We start from the raw sequence: 24,484 nt of genomic DNA, 5'->3' as shown, positions 1-24,484 counted from the left end.
TCTGCTTTTGACTGTGCCATCTCCTAGCTGTGTGACCTTTGGAGTCACTTAACTTCTCTGCATGTCAACTTCACAGAGATTAAAAAAAATAATAATAAAGCCACAGCATCCATATCACTGATGAACAGGACTGTTGTCCAGGGCGGTTCTGCAAGAGGAAGGATCCCACCTCTTGCGTGCCCAGGGTCCCTAGGTTGCTCTGGAGCCTCCTGTCCAGCTGTTAGCCTCTCCCTAGCTTAGCCCAGCAGTGGATTGTGCACAGCAATGGTGCCAGGAAGACCACTGGACTCTTCCCATCTTGTGGCTCCTGTATCTGGATGAGACTACTGAAATCTCGCCCAGAGGGCCAATGTCTATTTTATTGCAGGCTGAAGATGATTAATTGGAGAAGAATTTGAGGGCTGCTCAAAGTGCTGCCGCTCCCATTCAGTGGGAGACGAGATGAAGATCTTTCTCTAGAGATGAGTTGCCACAGAGAAGAAACAGGCCTGAATGAACTTCAGGAGCAGAGGTATGGAACACTTTGTTGTGTACGCTTGATAGTAGGGATTGAACTCAGGGGCATTCTACCTCTGAGCTACACCCCCATTCATTCATTCATTCATTCATTCATTTACTTTTACTTATTTATTTAGAAACAGGGTTTAGTTATTGCGGCTTGCCAAGTGGCTGAGGCTGGCCTTGAACCTGAGATCCTCCTGTCTCAGTGTTCTAAGTACTGGAATTCCAGGCACGCCCAGCAGTGAAGTAACTTTCATGGCACAGGAGTGCTGGAGGCACGAGGGCTCTGTGGGGGGCATGTGCACCCACAGGTGAAGTGGGATGTGCAGAAGTCTCATCTCAGGAAGCTCCGACAGCCCACGGGCACAGCCTCCTTTGTGGGCGCGACCTGTGCAGTCACTCGGGTCCCAAACGTCGGAAGGCCCCACGCTTGGTGTGATGCTCTACTGCTCCCATCTAGAAATTCTTCACAAGTTCTGAACAAGGAGACCTGCAAATTATGTAACCAGTCCAGGCTGCAGGTTGCTAATCCTCAACAGGGGCAGGGGACTCTAATAGCAGCTTTTCCATCTGGTGGCACATGCCTGTAATTCCAGCGACTTGGAAGGGCAAGGTAGGAAGATCACAAGTTCCAGGCCAGTCTGGGTAACTTAGTGAGACCCTGTTCTGAAATAAGAAATATAAAGGGCTGGGGTTGTAGCTCACTGCTAGAGTGCTCCTGGGTTCAATCTCCAGTAGCAAACAATAAGTTAAACATAAAAGCTGCTTTTCCACAAACACCAAAAGTAGATCAGCTGAGAAGCCATTCTGGGCAGCTTCCGGAAGGAGCTCCAAGGTGGCTGACAGCGGATTCTTTGCAAGTCCTTGGGGACCAAGACAGGCAGCGTGGTGGCCAGAGCGCTGGGCACCAGGATCTGAGAGAGAGGAGGCATTCTCTGCCTCCCTCCAGCCCTTCATCCGTCCAGTCTTCCTGTCTGTCTCAAGGTGATCTGAGCCATGCCCAGTGTAGTGTGCTTGTCTGAATGGTGGGTGAAGTAAAACCGGGAGGGTGGGGAAGGCTGCCTACAGGGAAGATGGGACATTTAAAACAAGCCTATCCACTCACAACACTAGACGGCATTTCAGCACTACCTTTGGGGGCCATTTTAAGTGGGGAAGTCACCAAAGCAAGATAAGAAAATGAAAAAAAAGTGACACTAACTTAACTAGGTGGGGGGGGCACTTGCAAAAAGCTGAAACAGGGAGGTAGACTGTTACCTTGTATGACCAGAGCTGCGAATGGGAGTGTGTGTGTGGGGGGGTGGCGTCAGGAGACTCAAGTTTCCCCACCTCCTTGTATGTAAAAAAAAAAAAAGAAGGTGACTTGGATTATAAATTTGGTGTTACCAATAAATTTGAGTTTTAGTGAGTAGGTCAACTGGCAAACTAGTGGATACACAGTTCCGGGGATCGACTGTGACCTAGTTGAGAACAGGTGCTCCTCCTGACTTTGTATCCCTAGTACTCAGCCTCTCCTCTGTCGGCTCATCCCAGGCGAAGGAGAAGGCTCTGCCTCCGCGCTCCACATCCGCCACCCTCTGCCTCTGTTACGTCATGGGTGAAGACAAGTCCATCCCGGCGGCGCACAGTGGAGCTATTCATATGACCAATGAATAGGTGCTTTTGATTTTATTTCATGCCATTTCTTTTAAAAAATATGCCTTCCTTACTAGACTATGAGGTCCAAAAGAACAAACCTCTATCCCATTTATTTATTTGTTTTAGTGAATTTCAAATTTGTACCCATAAAAAATTAAAAAAAATAAAATTAGGTTTGGATCAGGGGACCTTTGAAACCCTTTCCAATTATTAAATTGATGGTTATTATGATTAGGAGTAAAGTTATAAAACTCATCTGCCAAAGGGTCTTGCAGGCAAATGTAATCAAACCACTTGGATGAATTTTACATTGATATCTCCTGCACATGACATAATGCTCAGTACATGGCAAACACTTAATAAATCTTGGTAAAACTGTGCTCTAATGAAATCATGGGAACAGATTTGTGGCTCTGTAGACTGTGGCAGCTCTCAGGACCAGGGCACACAAATATATGGGTCTATATCCTTTTTCAGGGTGTACAGGCAGTGGCCTGACACCCTAGCACGGAGACTTTTGAGACATGGAGGCTGCTATGGTTTGGGAATGGTTTATCTCTCAGCGGTGCACGGGCCGAAGGCTGGATCTCCAGTGCAGTGGGGTTGAGCTTGTGGAACCTTCGTGTGATGGAGCCTAGTGCAAGGTAGTTAGGTCATGGGGGATCCATCCTCCAGAGGCATTAATGCAGTTCTTGTAGGACTGGATTGGTTTTCAGTGAGAATGGGTTGCCATAAGGAGTCCATTCTGGCATCTCCCCTGGATTCCTCTACCTCCTATGTCTCCCTCGAACTTCCGCCAACCTCGCAGGAACTCTTGCCCTTGTGATCATCTGTCACGAGGTCCTCCCCAGAGCTCAAAAGCCAGGGCAATGCTCTGGAACCTTCACTGTGAGCAAAATAAAACTATTTTCTTCATAGAGAACCCGGGCTCAGGTATTTTGTTTTAGCAACTGAAAACAGAATAAGACAGAAACTACTTTAAAAGTTCAAAGAGGTGTGTCACTATTTTTTTAATTTAAGCAATCTTTGAATTTATAATTTTGTTACAAGTTCTCATGAAAGAAAAACACAATAACACAATTTTTCCTTCATCAGTGTTAAAGGTTTCCTTTAGAAATGAGAGAATATAAAGAAGTTTACAGCCTAAAGAGAAAATATAAAATTTTCCATGTTTGGAAGAAGAGGTCCAGCTAATAAAAGTTGCAGGGAACCCAGAAGTCAGCTATGTATAAAAAGGGATACTTGTGCTGCAGGAAATGGCTACCTGGCAAGGGTTTAAGAAGGGAGAACACCTGTCAGAGCTGGATACAGATGTTTCTTAGGAGGGCTTATGGACAGGAAGCAGAGAAGTGGAATGGGTCAACAGTGTGTCCAGACCTCCCTGATGGTAATACCAGAGACACTCACTAAACTGTGCAGGTTTACTATGCTAGGCCTCTCCTGGAAGAAACTCAATGGGGCCTGGAAGTTTATAGTTATTTTACTGGTACTGGGGATTGAGCCACAACCGCAGCTCTCAGCTCTCTCTCTCTCTCTTTCTCCTTCCTTCCTTCCTTCCTTCCTTCCTTCCTCCCTCTCTCCCTCCCTCCTCCCCTCTCTTTCTCTCTCTTTCTTCTTTCTTTCTTTCTTTCTTTCTTTCTTTCTTTCTTTCTTTCTTTCTTTCTTTCTTTCTTTCTTTCTTTCATGGTACTGAGGATTGAACCAGGGACATCTACCTTTGAACTATACCCCCAGCCCTGTTTTTCATTCTTTATTTCGAAAAAGGGTCTCAGTAAGTAGTTGAGGCTGGCCGTGAACCTGCAATCCTCCTTTCTCAGCCTCCCAAGTACTGGGATTACAGCCATGTGGCACCACACCCAGCTGAGAATCTTTAAATTGGGAATCCAGGTGCTTCCTACCTCAGGGAAGTTTGGGAAGTCCTGGATTCTAGAGAACTTCTGAGGCCTTGTCAGTCCTAACACTGTCCTTCTGTGAGAGTCCCTACTGCTTCATCTTATAATATTTTCAGATATATGGAATGAGCCTCTCAAAAGAATTTTATGCCAGCACAGAAATACTAACTTATCATATTCCCTCCAGCAAAAACCTTTCAAAACCATCTCCTCCAATACAGCTTTATCTCAAGGTTATACTATACTGAGCCATTTAATTTGTGTTACTGGCTAGAATGTGATGGTCAGTAGACGAATCGTGCCTGTGTGATCAAGAAGACGTTCCAGGGGACAGTCTGGTGTCTGAGGTGAGTGGTAGACTTGACCCTTGAGAGCATTACCTAGCTCAGATTTGTGAAGAGCCCCACCCATTGCCTGCTAGCTCGAAGACCTAAAAATAGCGCCGAGCGGAAGCTCTGTGAGGCCCATTAAGCAGTAAACAACTTTCAGGAAGTCCGGTAACTGGAGCATGGGGCGCACGGGAACACAACATACCACTGTTTGTAACAAATGAGCTAATTTTGCATGGAGCGAGTGATTTGAGTGCTGATTGGCTGCTTGGCATATATAAGCGGGGAGCGGGGAGCGGAGAGAGGAGAGTATGTAAGAGCCTGGGATAATAAAGAGTCCGAAGAAGATCGTCTCCGGTGTCGTGCTTGAAAGCGGCAAGTGGTGGCCCGTACGGGGAATCTCTCTCAACGAGACGGTCAGAACTTTGGACTTTCCAGGGCAGTCGGCTGGTAAGTTCTCCTGTGAAGAGGGAGGCTCTACAAAGTAGAGGATCATAAGATTGTTCTTTCCCAACTCCGTTTGAGGACGAAGGGGAGCTCCTTTGAGGGGAGGATTTATAGGGTAGTATACTCTCAGGCTGGACCTGAGGCTGAATAGGTATGGGAAATAATCCATCTCATCCAATACAAAAGGCTTTAAAAGCCTTATTAAACGGAAAGGGGTTAAAACTTAGGGATAAGACTATTCAGGGTTTTTTGAGCCAAGTGGATGAGGTGGCCCCTTGGTTTGCAGTATCAGGAAACTTGACCCTGGCAAGTTGGGATAAGTTAGGGAAGGATATTAAAAGGGCAGAGAAAAACAATCAAGTCACGGGAGGAACTTATCCTTTGTGGCGCCTCGTCAGGGCATGTTTGGAGCAGAAATACTACAAACCGCTAGTGCGAGAGGGACAAGTGGCACTTGATCTGTTAAAAGAGGAACGGTCCACTTCCTCTCACCCAGCTAGTGAACTAGGCTCTGAAGGGGAGGGGGACTCGGACGAGGAACTTGCGGCAATAGAGGAGGAAGTCAGCAGATTAACCCTAGCTACGGGCCCCTCGCAGGGCTCTGTTCCTCCGCCCTATAATCCCTCAGCTCCAGGACAAAGCGGAGGCCGCTCCTTTAATGAAAAGGTATGGCGTGATCCGGAAATGTTACTATCCAGACAGGCTTTCCCCGTGTTTCAACCACAAGGAGGAGGACCTCGGTATCATGAGCCTTTAGATTATAAGCTTGTAAAACATATTGCTGAGTCCGTGCGGACTTATGGTACCAATGCTGCATACACCGTAGCCACCTTAGAAAGCATTTACAGGTATGCCATGACCCCTGGAGATTGGCAGAACTTGGCCCGAGCGGCTTTGACCCCAGGACAGTATTTAGATTGGAAGGCTTTCCTTATTGAGTTCGCAGCAGAGCAAGCAGCGGTGAATCAGGCCGCAGGACAACCTGCCTGGAATTTGGATATGCTTTTGGGACAGGGACAATTTGCTAACAACCAGACCTGTTACCCTCAACAAGTGTATGATCAGATAAACAATTTGGCCACCAGGGCATGGAAAAGTTTGCCTAATAAAGGGGAGGTGTCAGGCAATCTTACTAAGATAATTCAAGGTCCCACTGAGCCTTTTTCTGATTTTGTGGCTAGGATGGTAGAAGCTGCTGGACGAATATTCGGGGATGTCGATGCAGCCATGCCACTTGTTAAACAGCTTATTTTCGAACAATGTAATACTGAATGCAAACAAGCTATAAATCCATATAAAAGTAAAGGTTTAGAAGTATGGATGAAGTTATGTAGAGAACTCGGCGGACCTTTAACCAACTCGGGGCTCGCTGCGGCTATCATGCAAGCATCTGGCAGGCAAAAGGGCAATAACAACACCCGACTAGGAAATTGCTTTTCATGTGGGGCGGCAGGGCATTTAAAAAGAGACTGCCCAAAACGAGGCTCTCTCTCTCAAAAGAGCCCACCAGACCTATGTAAGAGATGTAGAAAAGGCAGACATCCCGCCTCAGAGTGCCGGTCCGTTAAGGATATTGACGGCAATATCCTACCGTCCCATGATCAGTTGGGACAGGGTCGCCCGCTGTCAAAAAACGGGAAACGGGGCCCCCATCCCCAGGGCCCTTACAAGTATGGGGGCCAACAAATGTACAATGCTATAGAGACACACCAAACACCCCAATGGCCCAATCTCCAACCGCCCAAGGAATCCGGAGAGCCACTCCCGGTTCAGCGGGATTGGACCTCTGTGCCATCACCCGGCTGGTATTAACCCCTCGAATGGGAATTCAAATTATGTCGACTGATATGTCAGGGCCATTACCCCCAGAAACGGTGGGCATAGTTTTGGGGCGATCATCATCCACCATGAAAGGCCTAATAACTCATCCTGGAGTTATTGACCAAGATTATGAGGGCGTTATAAAGGTTATGGTCTCTGCCCCCAGAGGAATTGTTGCCATCTCTCCTGGTGATCGGATAGCGCAGCTGTTATTATTACCTAGTCTACATTCTCTCTTCCCTTCAAAAAAGGAACAGCGAGGAGAAAAAGGGTTTGGGTCCTCTGGTACTAATATAATATCTCTCGCCTTTGATATGGGAAAACGACCTTTAATTACTTTGAAAGTGGAGGGAAAGCCGATTCTAGGATTGCTTGATACAGGGGCAGATACTAGTGTAATTGCTTCTAAGGATTGGCCCCCCGCCTGGCCCATAAAAAAGGCTGACACACAGCTTAGAGGATTAGGATACATTAAAACACCTGATATTAGTGCTAGACCCCTTCATTGGGAGGACCAAGAAAAACATTCTGGGACCTTTACACCCTATATGCTGGAAATTCCGGTCTCCTTGTGGGGTCGAGATCTACTTCTGGACATGGGATTCCGATTACATAATGAATATTCTCCCCAGGCGCTACATATGTTTAACAAGCAAGGTTTTCATCCATCATTTGGATTAGGGCGAAACCTACAGGGACGGAGGAGCCCTGTCCCCACTGAAGGACAAAACACTAAACAGGGATTGGGTTTTGTGGAGTAGCCACTGGGGAGGCAATTCCCATCACTTGGAAGACGGGGGATCCAGTATGGGTTTCCCAGTGGCCTCTCCCCCGTGAAAAATTGGAAGCAGCAAAAGAGTTAGTAAAAGAACAACTAAAATTAGGACATATCCAATCATCCACATCACCCTGGAATACCCCTATATTTGTAATAAAGAAAAAATCAAAAAAATGGAGACTATTACATGATCTCCGAGCCATAAATGAACAAATGCAAGTTATGGGACCAGTCCAACGTGGACTCCCCCTTCTCTCAACTATTCCAAAATTCTGGCCAATTATAGTGATTGATATAAAAGATTGCTTTTTCTCTATACCATTAAATCCTCTAGATACCCCACGTTTTGCTTTTACTGTGCCATCCCTAAACCAAGAGCAAATTGACCAGAGATATGAGTGGAGAGTGCTCCCCCAGGGTATGGCGAATAGCCCCACTCTTTGTCAACTATATGTGGATGCTGCCTTACAACCTGTTAGGGATAAATTCCCTCCATTGCGTTGTCTCCATTATATGGATGATATCCTATTAGCCTGTGAAAATGAAAAGGTACTGGATGAAGCGTATTGTGTGCTTGTTAAAGCCCTTGAGGAAAAGGGTTTAGTTATAGCATCTGAAAAGGTTCAAAAGGGCACCGTCACCCATTTTTTGGGAAATATTCTTTATCCCAATTTTGTCACGCCTCAAAAGGTCACCATTCGTACAGACCAGTTACACACTTTAAATGATTTTCAAAAGTTATTAGGAGATATTAATTGGATACGTCCTGCTTTAGGAATCCCAAATTTTATGCTAAAACCTTTATATGATATCCTCAAAGGAGATTCTTCCTTAACCTCTCCTAGAATGCTGACTGCTGAAGCCCGGGAAGCCTTAAGTTTGGTAGAACAAGCTTTAACTAAGGCTTCCCTTAAGCGCATTTCACCGAGGGATTCTATTTGGGCATGCATACTGGCTACTGAGCTCCAACCCACTGGGGTCTTATGGCAACAAGGACCTCTATTATGGATTCATCCTAAACTATCTCCTCAAAAGGTTATTGAGTATTATCCCTCTATGGTGGCAAAGGTTGCTGTTCTTGCCATACAGCAATGTATTCAACATTTTGGCCAAACCCCTAATAAGCTTATTGTTCCCTATAGTAAACACCAAATATTAATTTTACAAACCTCCCTGGATGATTGGGCTATATTACGATGTGTGTTTAATGGAGAGATAGATAATCACTTACCTAAAGATCCTATATTACATTTTGCAACTCAACATCCTATTATCTTTCCAACCATAACCAGAAGAACACCTATACCCTTCGCTATCAATATTTTTACTGATGGATCAAAATCTGGCCTTGGAGCTTTTATGATAGAAGGACAAAAACCCATAGTTGTTCAATATCAGCATATATCACCTCAGCTAGTTGAACTAAATATTATATTAGAAGTGTTTGAGAGATATGATTCTTCCTTTAATTTGTTATCGGACTCCTCCTATGCTGTAGAGATGATAAAGTCCCTTGAATGTGCGGGGCAAATATCAACACATACGCCCATCCACTACTTGGCATCTAAAATTCAACATTTAATTTTGATGAGGAAAAATCCCTTTTATGTACAACATATTAGGGCACATACAGGCTTACCAGGGCCTGTTGCCCAAGGTAATGATTATGTAGATAAGCTTACGAAGATGCCCATGATTTTCTCTCTCACCCCACTTCAACGGGCACAAGATTTTCATCGCCAGTTTCATGTAAATGCTAAAACTTTACAGATTAAATTTAAAATTCCTCGTTGTCAAGCCCGTGACATCATCAAGGCCTGTGGTACTTGTGCACCCTTTATCCCCTCTTCTAATGTTGGTGTTTGCCCACGTGGGTTGCTCCCCTTACATTTATGGCAAATGGATGTGACCCATATACCTGAATTTGGCTCTGTTAAGTATGTACATGTTTCTGTTGATACTGTTTCTGGAATTATATATGCTTCTACTCACACAGGGGAAAAAGCTCGTGACGTTATCGCTCATTGTCTTGAAGCTTGGGCAGCATGGAATGTGCCAAAAGAAATGAAAACTGATAATGGTCCGGCTTATACCTCACAAAAATTTCAGTCTTTCTGTAAACAGATGGGCGTAACATTAAAACATGGCCTTCCATATAATCCTCAAGGACAGGGCATTGTTGAACGCGCCCATCGCACAATAAAAGAATGTCTAATAAAACAAAAAGGGGGAATAGGTGAGAATCTGAAACCAAGGCAGCGATTATCTTTGGCACTTTTTACTTTAAATTTTTTAAATTTAGATATTAATGGCAAATCGGCCGCAGATCGCCATTTTTGTCCTTCTAGTATTCCCCATGATATGGTAAAATGGAAAGATGTCCTCACCGGAAAATGGAAGGGACCTGATCCGGTACTCACATGGGCCAGAGGCTCTGTTTGTGTTTTCCCACAGGACGGAACCGATCCGATTTGGATCCCAGAGAGACTGACTCGTCAAATAATATCGCAAGATGGCGCCTCAGGGATGGATACACCTGATCACCATGCTGATCTGGACAAAACCAGTATGGAGTGAGCAACAATGGGGTATTTTTACAGCTTTTCCATTTCCATTACCATTGAGTTGCTCCTCCCAGACCTTCCCTAGAAATTTTACTACAAATGCATCTCTAGAACTTCTCGGGAGCTTTCCCAACATCTTACAGGCAACTGGAGCTGGGAGTTTGATAAACTCACCGAACAATTACGTGCTGAAATCATCAAGGTCAACACCACCCGAATCGACCGAACAATTACGTGCTGAAATCATCAAGGTCAACACCACCCGAATCGACCCCAAAGTGGCCCAAACGCTGGCGTCCCGGATCCAGAAGGCAGCATTCCATCTAAAAGAATGGGCCGGGTTGGGAGCATTGGGATTTTGTTTTGTTTTCCTGTGCATTCTATGTCTCTGTTGCCTGAGACGTTTATTTCTGCAGAGGGCCAAGGATCAGATGCTCCTAGCTCAGGCTTTCATGGCGGTTGAAGCAGGACAATCGCCTACTGTTTGGCTAGCCGCAATGGAAAAATCATAAAGCAGAATGTCAGCAAGGACTGCACTTGGGACCCCGGGAGGGTGCATCCCAAGGAGGATATGCTCAGCTGCATACGGGTTACCACTGTATTGCTCGCCCGTCCCTGCAAAAAAGGTGGTGGCAAATAATTGCATAAACTATAGCAGGGGTTGAGTCCTCTATCCTCTTCTGCTTAAAAACAAAAAGGGGGAACTGTGAAGAGCCCCACCCATTGCCTGCTAGCTCGAAGACCTAAAAATAGCACCGAGCGGAAGCTCTGTGAGGCCCATTAAGCAGTAAACAACTTTCAGGAAGTCCGGTAACCGGAGCATGGGGCGCACGGGAACACAACATACCACTGTTTGTAACAAATGAGCTAATTTTGCATGGAGCGAGTGATCTGAGTGCTGATTGGCTGCTTGGCATATATAAGCGGGGAGCGGGGAGCGGAGAGAGGAGAGTATGTAAGAGCCTGGGATAATAAAGAGTCCGAAGAAGATCGTCTCCGGTGTCGTGCTTGAAAGCGGCACAGATTAAAGACGATTCTGCCCCATCAAACAACTATGAATTTTTTTGGGCAGCACTGACCAGCCTGGGTGCAGTGTCCTGGAGCAGCCTGCGAGGGGACGTGGTATAACTGACATATTTCCTAGCATTAGAAAAGAGAGAGCAGGGTCTTATAGTCACATTAGTTTTTAGATTGGTGTCTTTTGTAATTAGTAGCCATATTTTCACCCATCAACCCCAAAGAGTAGAAAATAAATCTGCATTAATCTCTTCCCATTGGAGAAAATGTAGATCTGTAGTCTGCATCCACAGTCCCTCTGAGCCCACTGGCTGGCCGGCTGCTAATCTGTAACACCCTCCAGAGCTTCTGCAGGGAGCCCTGGGACTTCTTAGCAGAGCTTGCCTGAGGCCTTGGTAGGATGTGGATTCTGCCCTCTGAGCTCTGAGGTTTTGCATTTCTAATATCCTCCCACTTGAGGCTGTGAGTCACACTTTGAGAAGCAATGTCTTAGCGGATGCCTTAAGAATCAAGAAAATCAGCCACGGGGCTGCCAGTAAGAAGTGGAAGGGAGGAGAATAAAAACAAAGTCTAGAGAAGGTGAGAGAAAGCATGGTGGAGTGCCCACAGTCCTTTGGTCAGCTGGGGGAAGTGAGAGGGACCAGGAGAGGAAAGCACTGGCCTGTGGGAATATTCAAGCCTTCGCTCCCTGTTTACACAACAGAATTGCCTGGGAGCCCTAAAAACTAATGATGCCCCATGCCCAGGCTCACATGTAGAAATTATGATTTTATTGATGTGAGGTTTGATCTGGGCACTGGGATTTTTAAGGGCTCCCCAGGTGGTTCTTTTTTTTTTTTTTTTTGAAGATTTAAAGAAGTTTATTAGAAAGATAGAAATACAGAAAATAGAGATACAGCCCCATGCCAAAATGGCATGGGGGGTGATTCAAAATGAATACACCCTCCCCAGGTGGTTCTAATGTGCACAGGGATGGACATTTGCTTCTCAAGGGGCACAAGATCTCCAGGGACACTGGCTGGCTCAGCAAATGGGTGATGAGAATCCCAGGGACCTGCTGGTGGAAGTCAAGTGAGGCCGTTTTGTATGCGCCTCCAGAGAGCTGCAGAGGAAACTGGAAAAGCCCGGGATTCTTGTGCACATTGTATTCACAGATCAGTTGGCCTGGGGACTCTTTCTGAGGAGTGGCCGGGCCACTGGGCTGGCTAGTCTCTCAGAGACAAGAGACAGCAGCCATGCAGGGGTCTTTGCAAAGACTAAAAGACCCCCAGGACAGTCACTCCTGTCAGGTAGTGGGAAGCTGCTCTGGGATTCTGTGTGTCCCTGGAAAGGTGATGTCTATCAGCTGAGAGGGCAAAGGGCACAGGTATTACCACTCTACCTGGGAAGCTGAGCTGCCCCTTCTGTTCTATGGGAGTTGGTGATTCTCAACGTTGACCACAGATTGGAATAAAAGATACCAAGTGCAAGGCTCTGTTCCCTTGTCTGATTCTGGTTTTATAGGCATTGGCTCTTTTTAAAAGCTCCTCTGGCCCAGGCATCGGACTTTTTAAAAGCTTCTCAGGTTAAGCTGATGTGAACTGGGCCCAGGCAGTGTCTTTCTACTGGGAAGCTCCATGTCTCACAGCCCCTGCCCCATCCCAGCTGCATCCTGGGCCTCAGCCTCTGCTGTGGGCCTCATCCGTTTGCTGTGTGTGCCAGTATTGGGAAGAGGCATCAAAATGTAGTAATGTGCTGTTATTGGAAAATTGCTTTGATAATTTGCAAAGTGTAAAATATAGTCAGAGTTTAGGTGCTGTGCAAGCACTCAGACAGAGAGGGGGGCTGCAGCGATTACAAGGCAGAGTTCCTCTCTGTCTTTGCCCTTTATTCTAATCTGCCTTAGAGTCAGTGGAAGCCATTAGGCCTAAAACTACAATAGAGGCAACCAGTGCCTCTGTTTACTTCCTCTCCTCTGGGATCTGGCCTGGGTATAGGAAAGGTAAACTTTGTGTGGGGCTTCAAAGCACCCTAGTTGATGAGCGACCAATACTGCCCAATACAATAGACCCGAGGGCCAGGTAGATTCTTGACCCTTACACTTGGGAAGTGCACTGTCCGGAGACAAAGAGGCACCACCTGGCTAAGGAATAAGTAACTAGCCCATTGCCTTGGTAACGCTGATGAGAAAGATACCAATACAAAATCTATTTAAAGGTTGAGGTCCCCAAAAGGGGCTGGAGTTCCATTTTTGGGCTCCCCAGGATGCAGGTCAGCATGTTGCTTTTTCTCTTCTCTATTTCCTACTGATCTATTTCCTACTAATTTTGTAATAAAGATTTGTTAAAGCTGCACTGAGCTGCCCATTAATTTTTCTTTCAACCAACCTTAGTTGAATAAGAAAAAGAACCCCACCATTTCAAACCGTAAAACTGTGGGCTCAATGTGACAACTGGCTCTCATTGTCAGTGGTATTAGTTTCCTGTTGATGCTGTAACAAATGGTCATACTTAGTGGCTTAAACCATACACATTTGTTAGTCTGAAGTTCTGAAATCCACATGGGTCTCTGTGGGCTAAACCCAAGATGGTGGCAGGACCACGTGGCCTCCTGAAAGCTCGGGAAGAACCCGTTTCCTTTGGCCAGCTTCCAGGGATGCCTGCATCCCTGGCCCATGGCCCAGTCTTTCATGTTTAAAGCCACCAATGTTCTATCTTTCTAAATATTCTTCTAATCACTTTTCTCTCTGATTGATAATAGTCAGGAAGGACTCATGACTAGATTGGGAAAGGTAGAAGACAATCACTCCATCTCAGAATTCTTTCCTTTAATCCCATTGGTAAGGTCCCTTGTCATGTGTTCCAGGGAACTTGGACATGACAGCTTTTGGGGGCACTATTCTGCCAGGCACGCCAGACACACACTCATTCTTCCCTCCACACTGACTGCCCTGCATCCTGGGCATCCTGTCTGCGTTTCCACCAGGAAGGGGTATTGGACTGATTGCATGACTTGGAGTCTTAAGTCCAGGGCTGAAAAGCCAGAGGACACAGGAAGTACAGCCCACGTTGAAGCCACTTCCTGAACAGGGCTGTCTTAGACCCCTGAGCAAAGAAAAGTCAACGCCCCTTTTATGTTTTCTATTGTGGATTGAAACCAGGGGTATTCTACCTCTGAACTACACTCCTGGCCCTTTTTATTTTGAAACAGGGTCTTGCGGCAGGCCTTACAAAGTTGCTGAAGCTGTCCTTGAACCTGCCATCCTCACGTCTCAGTCTCCCAAGTATGGGGATTACAGGCTTGTGTCACCGCACCTGGCCTTCAATTTTATTTTATTATTTTTTTGCAGTACCCAGGGGCATCCTACCTCCAATTTACACCCCCAGTGCTATTTTTTATTCTTTTGTTTTGAAACAAGGTCTCAATAAGTTCTGGAGGGCCTCACTAAGTAGCTGAGGCTGGCCTCGAACCTGCGATCCTCCTGTCCTATCCTTTTAAGTACTGGGATTACAAGTGTGCACCACTGTAGCCGGCTCCAATTTCATTTTTAAATGAAGAAAATCCAACATTTTGCTTTATTCCAAAAATTGTTTTCTGATTTTGTTATTCTAGGGTTGGCGATGAAATGAACATGTGCCATTCCCTTCCATTTATATTAAAATCGGGGCCTAACATGTAAGGCCGTGGAGGTCCTGAGGGCGTTCAGCACCTGTGGGTCTCGGCTGCAGCTGAGAGGCCTGCAGTTTGGCTGCATTCACTCCGTTTGCTAGAGTTCACCTAATAGCTACTTGCTCTGGCTGTTCTTCCATTTAGCTCTTTAGTGCTCCTGTTGGTGTTAACAGCTGTAAGCCTGTGGGTTGTATAATTTTAATGTAGATGGGGGCTCGATCCTTGGCCTGTTGTTCAAACCCAGGGTATTAATCTTTGCTCTGGTAGAAAGCATCAATTATTGGAAGCTTTCCTGGAAGATGAGTTATATCTTCCCTTTGAAATCAGTTTTGTTTGACATTTTAGGGATCACTCCAAGACTGACATTTGCCTTCTTCCCATCGTTGTACATTTAGCTGGTGTTGGGAAAGTCACCCTGAGTGTACATCGTATGCCACCTCTCTTACGGGAGGTTGTGATGATGACCGTGGTAGAAATGCTGGGGTGGACGTGGGTTGACCCAACTCTGGGTCATGAGCCTCAGACTGAGCTGCATGGTGGTGCCCCTCCCCCGCCTCCCTCCCCCTCTCTCTGGCTTACAGGTCCTTACACTGAGCAGCTATCAGTTTCCCTGACTCTCCAGCCTATAGAAGGTCATCGTGGGACTATTTAGCCTCTATAATGCAGTCTAATAATGCAGTCTAATAAATCCCTTCCTATAGAGCCGGGCGTGGTGGCGCACGCTTGTAATCCCCACACTTGGGAGGCTGAGACAGGAGGATCGCACGGGTTCGAAGCCAGCCTCAGCTACTTAGTGAGGCTCTCAGCAATTTAGTGAGACCCTGTTTCCAAATAAAATATAAAAAAGGTCTGGGAGGATAGCCCGGAGGTAGAAAGCTTCTGGGTTCCACCCCCAGTACCACCCAAAAATAAATAAATAAATAAATAAAGCCCTTCCTGTAGAAATATATATAGTAGTTATTATATATATTTAACTACAAGTTATATATATATATATAAGATCCCACATATAACCTTATAATTACATATAAATCTCTAATTAACTTTGTGATTTTTAAATATGTAAATTTATAATTTATCCCTTATTGGTGCATTGCGATTATACATCATAATGAGATTCCACGTGTTAAGAGCACACATGCACAAATGAGATTCCACGTGTTAAGAGCACACATGCACACAGCTCTGCATACTTCCTTCCACGTCTCGCCCCACTCCTAATTATATGTATTTTGTTGGTTCTGTTTCTCCAGAGGACCCTGTGTAATACAGAGGGCAACAGAATCTAGTGAAAACCCAAAACGCCACCGGAGGAATCAGATTCCCAGCTGGGCAATTCCCAACTGTTTCTTTTTCCAGAAACACAGGCCCCAGGTCTGCATCTGCCAAGGATTCTCTCCTGCCCCACTCCTTCCTCGGTCTGTACCAATACCATTTGTTGATCAAAGGATGGGAGGGAGCAGCCTAGGTGAGAGAGCCAGGCCCTGCAATCAAAAGCAATTTCAGCTGGATCAACACGTCTCCCCTCAGCCTCACCAGGCCGTGCTTCGACTTATTTTGTTTCTCAGATTGCACAGCCGGATGGGTGACCTCACGGCAGCCCATCAGACGATGATCATGGATCATCCTGCCCAATCGGGACCCCAAGGCTGCAAGGCTGGGGGAAGCTGCTGACTCGACTGTGAGCCCGACATCTGTTTATTGGACGTCTTCTGAATGCAGAGCCAATCACGGGATTACAGAATGCCAGGGCTGGTCCAGCCCTAATAAATCACCAGCGGCACTTACACGGGGAGGTTAAGTGACTTGCTTAAGGTCGCACAACAGGGCTAAGGCCAGAATTCCGATGGCCTGTCAGCAGTTCACTGTGCTTTCGTCTCCACCCGGCTGCCGGAGCGAGGTGAAGATGATGGATTAGTTTATGGGAATGTAAGAGGGAGAAGCACACGTTTTTTCCCTTATGTGCTTAAAATTAATAAGGACCCTGGATGGGATAACAAGGAAAGTTTAGGAAGTGAAATTAGAACACCTGGATGCAAACTCTTGCAAATGGTGATTACATTAGGAAAATGTAGCAAAAAAAAATTGGGGGGGTGTCTTAGTCTGTTTTGTGTTGCTATACAGAATATCACAGACTGTGTAATTTATTAAGAAAAGGAACTAGCTGGGCGTGATGATGCATGCTTGTAATCCCAGCGTTTGGGAGCTGAAACAGGAGGATCACGGTTTGAGGACAACCTCAGCTACTTAGTGAGGATCTTTGCGACTCAGTGAGACTCTGTTTCAAAATAAAATATATAGGGCTGGGGGTGAACCTCAAAGGTGGAATGCCCCTGGGTTCCATCCCCAGTACTGCCAAAAAAAAAAAAAAAAGGGGGGGGGAAGTAAAGAAAGCTGGGCGTGGTGGCACACACTTGTAATCCCTGAGCTAGGGAGGCGGAGAGGAGGATCGCACAGGTTTGAAGCCAGCCTCGCTGGCTTAAGATACCCTGTTTCCAAATAAAAATAGGTCTTGGAGTGTAGCCCAAAGATAGAAGGGCTTCCAGGAACCCTAGTACCACCACCAAAAAAAAAAAAAAAAAAGAAAAAAGGAAAAGAAAAAGAAAAGAAAAAATGAACTTACTTCCTACAGTTCTGGAGGCTAAGAAATCCAAATTTGGCCAAGCGTGGTGGCGCACGCTTGTAATCCCCGCGCTTGGGAGGCAGAGACAGGAGGATCGCGCAGGTTCAAAGCCAGCTGCGCGCGCTGGCTTAGGAGACCCTGTTTCCAAATAAAAATATAAAATAGGTCTGGGAGTGTGGCCCGGAGATAGAAGGGCTTCCAGGAACCCCAGTATCACAAAAAGAAAGAAAGAAAGAAAGAAAGAAAGAAAGAAAGAAAGAAAGAAAGAAAGAAAGAAATTTAAGCTCAACAAGCCCATCTCTGGTGAGGGCCTTTGTGCTGTGTCATCCCATGGTGGGAGGCAGAAGGGCAAAAGAGTTCTAGAGAGCAAGAGGGGGCTGAACCTGATTTTATAACAAACCCACCCTCTTGATGACCAACCCTCTCCCTTGATAATGACATTAATCCTAATCGCCTCTTAAGGGACTCAACTCCCACTCTTGCATTGGGGATGAAGTTTCCAACACGTGAACCCCGGGGACACATCAAACCACACAGGGAAGAAGGAATCCTTCCTGGCTTCCTCTCCTGCCACGTTTGTTCTTTGATGCATGTCCTCATCAGCGCATAACACCATCCTGGTGCCATTTTTCTTTTCCTTGACATATTCATCACCTTATTTTCACACGATATTATAAATCTTGGTACACTCAAGCTTTAAAAGCAGCTATTTTTAATGCAAGATAACACACCAAGCTTTGAAACCCCCAATAAAAACTGACTAGGGACATCTGGCACTATAATATGTATATTTCTTCCCTATAGAAAAGCCTGATATCTATTTTCTATTTTAAAAAGTCACACAGGAAAAAAAAAATGGGTTGACATTTTGAAATAAAAAAAGAAAATAACTACAACAACCCCATCTTTTCTTATTCCAAGTCAAGAGCCTCAAGGTAGATCATCTGACATTGAGTAGTGGCAATTGCAGTAATTAATTATTTTTAATATAATTGACTGTCTATGTTTAAGTGCCAATTAACCAATCTACTAATTTTCTCCTCATAGAAATAGAAGATAGAGCTAGATGTGTTATAAAAATACAAATGTTATAGGTCCTTCTAATGTCTTCGATATAACAACTTCAGTCAAAATGATGCTCTGGGGACAACGGGACTGGAGTCCCATTGGCGTTCTGAGGCACAGAGGCTTTTACTTTTCAGGAGCGCTGGGGCTGCGGATGTAGTTTCAGAGGCAAGATGCACCGCGGTCTATGTTGCTCTCCACTTGTTGCTCTCCACTTCCAAGGCCTGAAATAAATATCTGGGGAGGGAGGGCATCATATGGTACCCAGAGGTCCTTTATGGAAGGTCTGATAATTATCTTGCCCTCAATTGTTATTGGTCAAAAGATCATCTGTTTGCCAGGCGTGGTGGCGCACGCTTGTAATCCCCGCACTTGGGAGGCAGAGACAGGAGGATCGCGCAGGTTGGAAGCCAACAGTGCTGGCTTAAGAGACCCTGTTTCCAAAAAAATATAAAAATAGGTCTGGGAGTGTAGCCCAGAGGTAGAAGGGTTTCCAGGAACCCCAGTACCACACACACACACACACACACACACACACACACACACACACAAAATCACCTGTTTGAGATATAAATCTGATATTTATGTGTGCTCTTTCCTTTTAATGTGTATCATCTGTCAATATTTGTATATTTGAAATAAGATTGATTTACTATCCTACACAAGAAAAAAGCAGGTTGAGTTTGGAATGGTAATATGGCTCTTTCATTTCTACCTCAAGAAAAACAATGGAGCAGATTGGGGACAATCACCTCAGTGCCTGGCTGACTGATGGGGTCACCTCTCTCTCTGTCCATTCCTTCCCATTGCCTGGGGAGCCTTTCTGGCACCAGTAGAGTCCCAGGGTTTTGTGGAAATAAAAGAAAGTACAGCTTAAAGCACGGTCCCCTAGGCCTCATACCTAGAGGTAGATCCATTATAGTTCAAAGTGCAACTCCTCAAACGAGTATTGTAACAGTCAAGGTTGAAAGGGGACTCAAGAGCTGAGTGTGGTGGTGCACACTTGGAATCCCAGTACTTGGGAGGCTGAGACAGGAGGATCACAGGTTTGAGACCGGCCTCAGCTACTTAGTGAGGCCCTCCAAAACTTAGTGAGAACTTGTTTCAAAATAAAAAATAAAAAATAGGGCTGGGGGTGGAGCTTGGAGGTAAAATGCCCCTGGGTTCCATCCCCAGAACTGAAAAAACAAAACAAAACAAAAAAACAAACCCAAAATAAAACAGGGACTTACGCTTCTTCATCTGGTTAGAAAGGCAAAGGCCACACAGTTTGTCAATGGCGGCGCTAGCACCCAGCTCTCCTAATTCCCAGACAAATAAATTCTCTCTACCAACCGTGAGTGCAAATACCAGTTACTTGCTAGTGTTTATAAACCTGCCCTACCCCTTCAGGAAGGCTCAGGTTTCTCCAATGGCAGCCAGGTTGTTTAAGTTATTCACTTACATTTGCACTAGGGAAGAGAACCAGTCGTGATGTAGACCATGTTGGTGTTGTTTGTGGCATGAAATTAAGTGTGTGGCATCACTCTGCCTCTGGATTCAGAGCGTGCACTTACCCATACTGAACAACACCCATCAGAGGACCAGCAGGGCCAACGTCAAGAGCCTGCGCGATGTCAGCCAGGAACTGCTTCTGGATTCGGAATCGACGTTTGCCGATGCTGGAGCTCCCGTCGATTACAAATGACAGGTCAACTTTGCAGTCTGAGGAATGGAAGAAGATGTCATTAGATGCCATTATTCTGGTTATCTCCCAGTGTATCCACCTGGGCATCCATCCATCTACCCTCCCTCCCTTTTCTCTCTTCCTTCTCTCTTTCTCTGTCTGTCTCTCTCTCTATGGATTGAACCATATATATTTGGATTCATATATATATATTCAAATATTTATATATGGAATCCATATAAATATATGGATTCAGATACTGATTTGAATATATATGGATCCATATACATGGACTGAACCATTGAACCCCAGGGCATTCTGCCTCTGGACTAGAACCTCAGCCCTATTTTATCTTTTATTCCAGAACAGGTCTTGCCAAGTTGCTGAGGGTCTAAGTTGCTGCAGCTGGCCTTGAGCTGTTTCACAAGTACGGGGATGAAGAGCGTGGGCCACCGTGCCTGGCTCTGGGCATTTTGTTTATCTTCTCTGCCAGCCCCTGAGATTCCAATGAGAAGAAAGCGAAAAAGAGAAAAAAAGGAGCTAGGATGTTCATTTTGTTAAACGGGGATGATTTTCCTGAGCACCTGAGCACCAGGTCCTGGACACTTTGTTTCCATAACAGTTTTAGAATCCTATGGATCAGCTGCAGCGAGAGGCTTCAGAATTCAGGGTCACACTAGTCCAGCTTGGGAAAACCCTCAGAGAGGACTTCCAGGCTCAGACCATGGAAGTGTAAATTCTCAGACATGGGAGTTCATCAAGAGTCTTAAGAGCTTGTTGTCTCTTACTTTAAACCCAACATTTTTTTTTTTTTAGAAAAAATATAGTTTTCTATATATATGTATGAAGTCAGGCATGGTGGTGCATGCCTATAATCTCAGCACTTGGGCGGTTGAGAAATGAGACTCACAGGTTTGAGACCAGCCTCAGCAACTTAGTGAGACCCTGTTTCAAAATTTAAAAATAAAATAAGGTTGGTAGCTTGGAGGTAGAATGATCCTGGGTTCAATCCCTGGGACCACTGACCCCCCCCCCAATACACACACACACACACACACACACACACACACACACGGAGGAGGATGAAGAGAAGAGAAGGAAGAGGGGGAGGAGGAGAAGGAGAAATAATATATATCAGGTTTTTAAGTAGGTGAGAAAGAACCTGAAAGGCTCAAGGCTCAAGTTAGGGGGCAGGAATTGTAGAATAAGAAATTGATACCAATCTTCTTCACCTCTCTCTCTCTCTCTCTCTCTCTCTCTCTCTCTCTCTCTCTCTCACTCTCACTCTCATTGTGAAAAGACTAAGATAATCATTCTGGCTTAGTACTTCTAGAAGTCTACAGATACAGTAGTCCTTCTTTGTCTACATGGAAGATTTTAAGACCTCAAGAGGATGCCTGAAACCAAAGACAATGCAGAAACCTATATACACTATGTTTAGATAGCTATGATAAAGTTTATAAATTAAGCACAATAATTATTACAATATTATTACAACAATAATAAAGTAGAACAATTATAACAATGTACCATAATAAAAGTTATTTAAAACTATTGAGTTGTTTTCTTCTGGAATTTTCTATTTAATATTTTCAGATCATGATTAATCATAGATAACTGAGACCGTAGAAAGTGAAACTGGGTAAAAGGGGGGACTACTTTATAAGAAAGAGGGAGGGCAATGGTGGGGCTATAAGCTACTTTTAACCTTTTATATGCTATTAGTAACTAGTAAAAAGCCACACAGAAATGAGTACTTTACTCTCCACTACAAAGATATCATCTCAGTATGATAAAGCTGATTATTCAATTCTAACCAGAACTTCTAATTCTATATTCCCATGGCCAGTAAAAAGTGAAGAATGAATTATTTAACAATTGTAGTTTGGGAGACAAAAATATTTCAAGGCAAAATTCTACAGAAGGGAGAAAAAGAGGGAATAAAATAAGGCGGTGCTGGGCTGGAGATCAAAGACAGCACCAGGACCGGGACCAGGAGCACGTGTGCCGTGTGTGTGTGTGTGTGTGTGTGTGTGTGTGTGTGTGTGTGTGTGTGCACTGCAGGGGGCAGCTGCCCAGACAACCTGTATCTCCCTAGGATGCCCAGGACCACCTGCGTCCCCTGTGCTGCACCACCTCCGTGGGCCTGGACCCTTCCCACTCTCCAGTAGGTGAAGCTTCATAAGTGGGAAGAATTGATGTTATTTTCATTTTATTTTCCTGTAGCTACTGTGTATTGAACCTAGGGACACTCTACCACTTAGCTATACCCCCAGCTCTTTACATTTTTTTTTTTAATTTGAAATGGGGTCTCATTAAGTTGCCCAGGTTGACTTGAACTGAGAGCCTTCTGAGCAGTGGAATTACCGATGTGCACCACCTCACCCAGCATGATTTTTTTTTTTTTTTTAACACAGCAATAAATGGGCATGAGATGAGAAAGTTTCAAGCAGGAGAACTGAAGAAAAATATCCATGGTGAGCAATATTGCAGAACTGATGGATAGGGGAGCAAAGTTCTATCTGAAAGTGGTGTGTGGCAACCCAAACCAGAGACGGTCTTGAGAAGATGGCAGGCCCCTCTGAGTCCCCCTGGAAGCGGGGCACCGGCTTGTGCCTCGATTCATTCGCAGACCTCAGAGCTCCTCCCCAACTACCAACACTTTGTCCTTTACTGCTTCCCACGCCGCCTAAATCCAAGCACGGTCCTCTTGAGGCAGAACGGAGGCAGCAAGGAAAACCCAGACAGAACTGGAGTCTCAAGGTGCTACTAAAGCCAGGGATACCGCAGAAGAGAAGCTGCTCTGCTGCCCGGGTCCTTTTGTGGTCCTTCCCGGAACAGGGTTGTTTTCCCCAGCTCTGGCCTTGTGATGTGCATGGCAGCCAGCAGGTGGCAGTAGCGTTCTTCAAGGCTTGCAGCCCACTGACACCTGGGGTTTGCAGAAAAGGACTCCAGGCTCCACTCAAACCTACAGAACCAGATCTGCATTTTAAATAAGGTCCCCAAGTGATTTGTATACACAGGAAAGCTTGAGAAGTACTCCTGAAGAGGGGTTTTCAATCCAATGCCAGAATAGCTCAGTACATCTTTAAAAATGACGGTTGGAGTCAGGGCTGAAGGGGATTTTCTTCAACTCGTTCGTTTTCATTGAGAAAAGTACATGGATTCTGTAGCTTCCATTTTGGCTCCTCATGGACAGGTTTTCCTCTTACATCTTGAACTGTGTTCAGGAACGATGCGCTCATTTTATAGCTGGGCGTTAGGAAACTGAGCGGCTTCTCTCTTCTCTGTCTCTTCACTCCTGGCTGATACAGGGCTCATCTTTGCTCCTCTTTCCCAGGATGTTTTGATGACAGTGCTCCCAGTTTGTGGCATGTGCTGGCCAAGACCTGAAGAATTTCTCATACTGAAATAAACACACGTTGATTCGCAGATGACATCAATGCTAATGCGTAGGTCTGGGTTGTGAAATGTTCAGCATAAATGATTTATTATGGTCACCGAGAACAGAGGGCGGAGGACGAGGAAGGAAGGTAAAGTGCCTACAAGAAATCAATCTACCAGTTTTCTTAATTGACATGTTACAGTTGAATATAGTATAATCCTGTAGGTGAATGTGCTGTGTTATCCAGTACGTCAGACCAGGATTTCTTAACCCTGGATATATAGTGGCATCATGCATACATCAGAGTTGCTTGTGCAGCTTCCACAAATAAAAGGCAACCTGGGAATCACTCTGGGGAGCGCTTCTCAAAGGTTAATGTGCAAAGGGATCACTTGTAGGTATCACTTGTAGACGCAATAGGTCTGGCATGGGGCCTCAGATACTATATTTTTAACAGGCTCCTAGGTGATGCCAATGCTGATGGTCTCCAGACCACGCTTAGAGTAGCAAGGGCGGGTCTAAGAGTGTCTCCAGGTTGTTCTCACATACAGCAGGGTCAACACTCTCAGCACATTGGTGGCTGGTAGCAATTTCCTAGCGGAACTTGCAAGCACTTTTCAACTCCTTCCTTCCCTCCCCCGCTCCCTTCCTTTCTGTTACAGGCCTGTGCCACCATGCCTGACTGCAGGTGTGTTCTTCCCATGGTTGCAGGACACTACATCTCTATGTTTCTCTTCTTCTCTGATCCCTCCGTTCCAGTGTCCTTGGGTGGCTTCTCTTCCAACCAGTGTGGTTAAGCCTTCTATTTCTTGCTATTCTACTTTATTTCCCTGGTCACAATTTCTGTTCTCATAGCCTCAGTTCTGGGCCATATTTCCTTTTCTTCAAATTTTAAACTTCTCTTTTTTATTTTGATGTATTTTCATAACAATTTAATACTCATGGTTTCTTTTGATTATTATTTGGGAAAGAAGGACAGAACATTATGTGACAACCGGTTTTCCTCAGTTCTTGTGAGGGTGGCTTGCTGTGTGTATACCTGTTGAACTTGGTGTGTCTGTGAGGAGATGATGACCAGAAGGTCTTACTCAGCTTGCCTCCTTGCTCTAG

At 45.3% G+C, this 24,484-nt stretch overlaps 1 protein-coding gene across 12 annotated transcripts in view; it reads right to left on the bottom strand.

The window, feature by feature from the left end:
- Positions 1 to 24,484, bottom strand: part of VIT (vitrin) — a gene marked incomplete at both ends in the record, with an annotated part of 97,762 nt that overhangs the window by 13,267 nt on the left and 60,011 nt on the right. For all 12 annotated transcript variants that reach the window (XM_080712025.1, XM_080712029.1, XM_080712032.1 and 9 more), the window contains one exon: positions 19,880 to 20,027. In XM_080712025.1, coding sequence (XP_080568151.1) covers positions 19,880 to 20,027 — 148 coding nt within the window. The remainder of the gene's footprint in view (positions 1 to 19,879; positions 20,028 to 24,484) is intronic.

This window comes from Muscardinus avellanarius, assembly GCF_963383645.1.
Source record: "Muscardinus avellanarius genome assembly, chromosome: 15".
In the NCBI taxonomy this organism is placed as follows: Eukaryota; Metazoa; Chordata; class Mammalia; order Rodentia; family Gliridae; genus Muscardinus; species Muscardinus avellanarius.
Note: the sequence above shows the minus strand (reverse complement) of the source record. Positions and strands in the feature narration are given on the sequence as shown.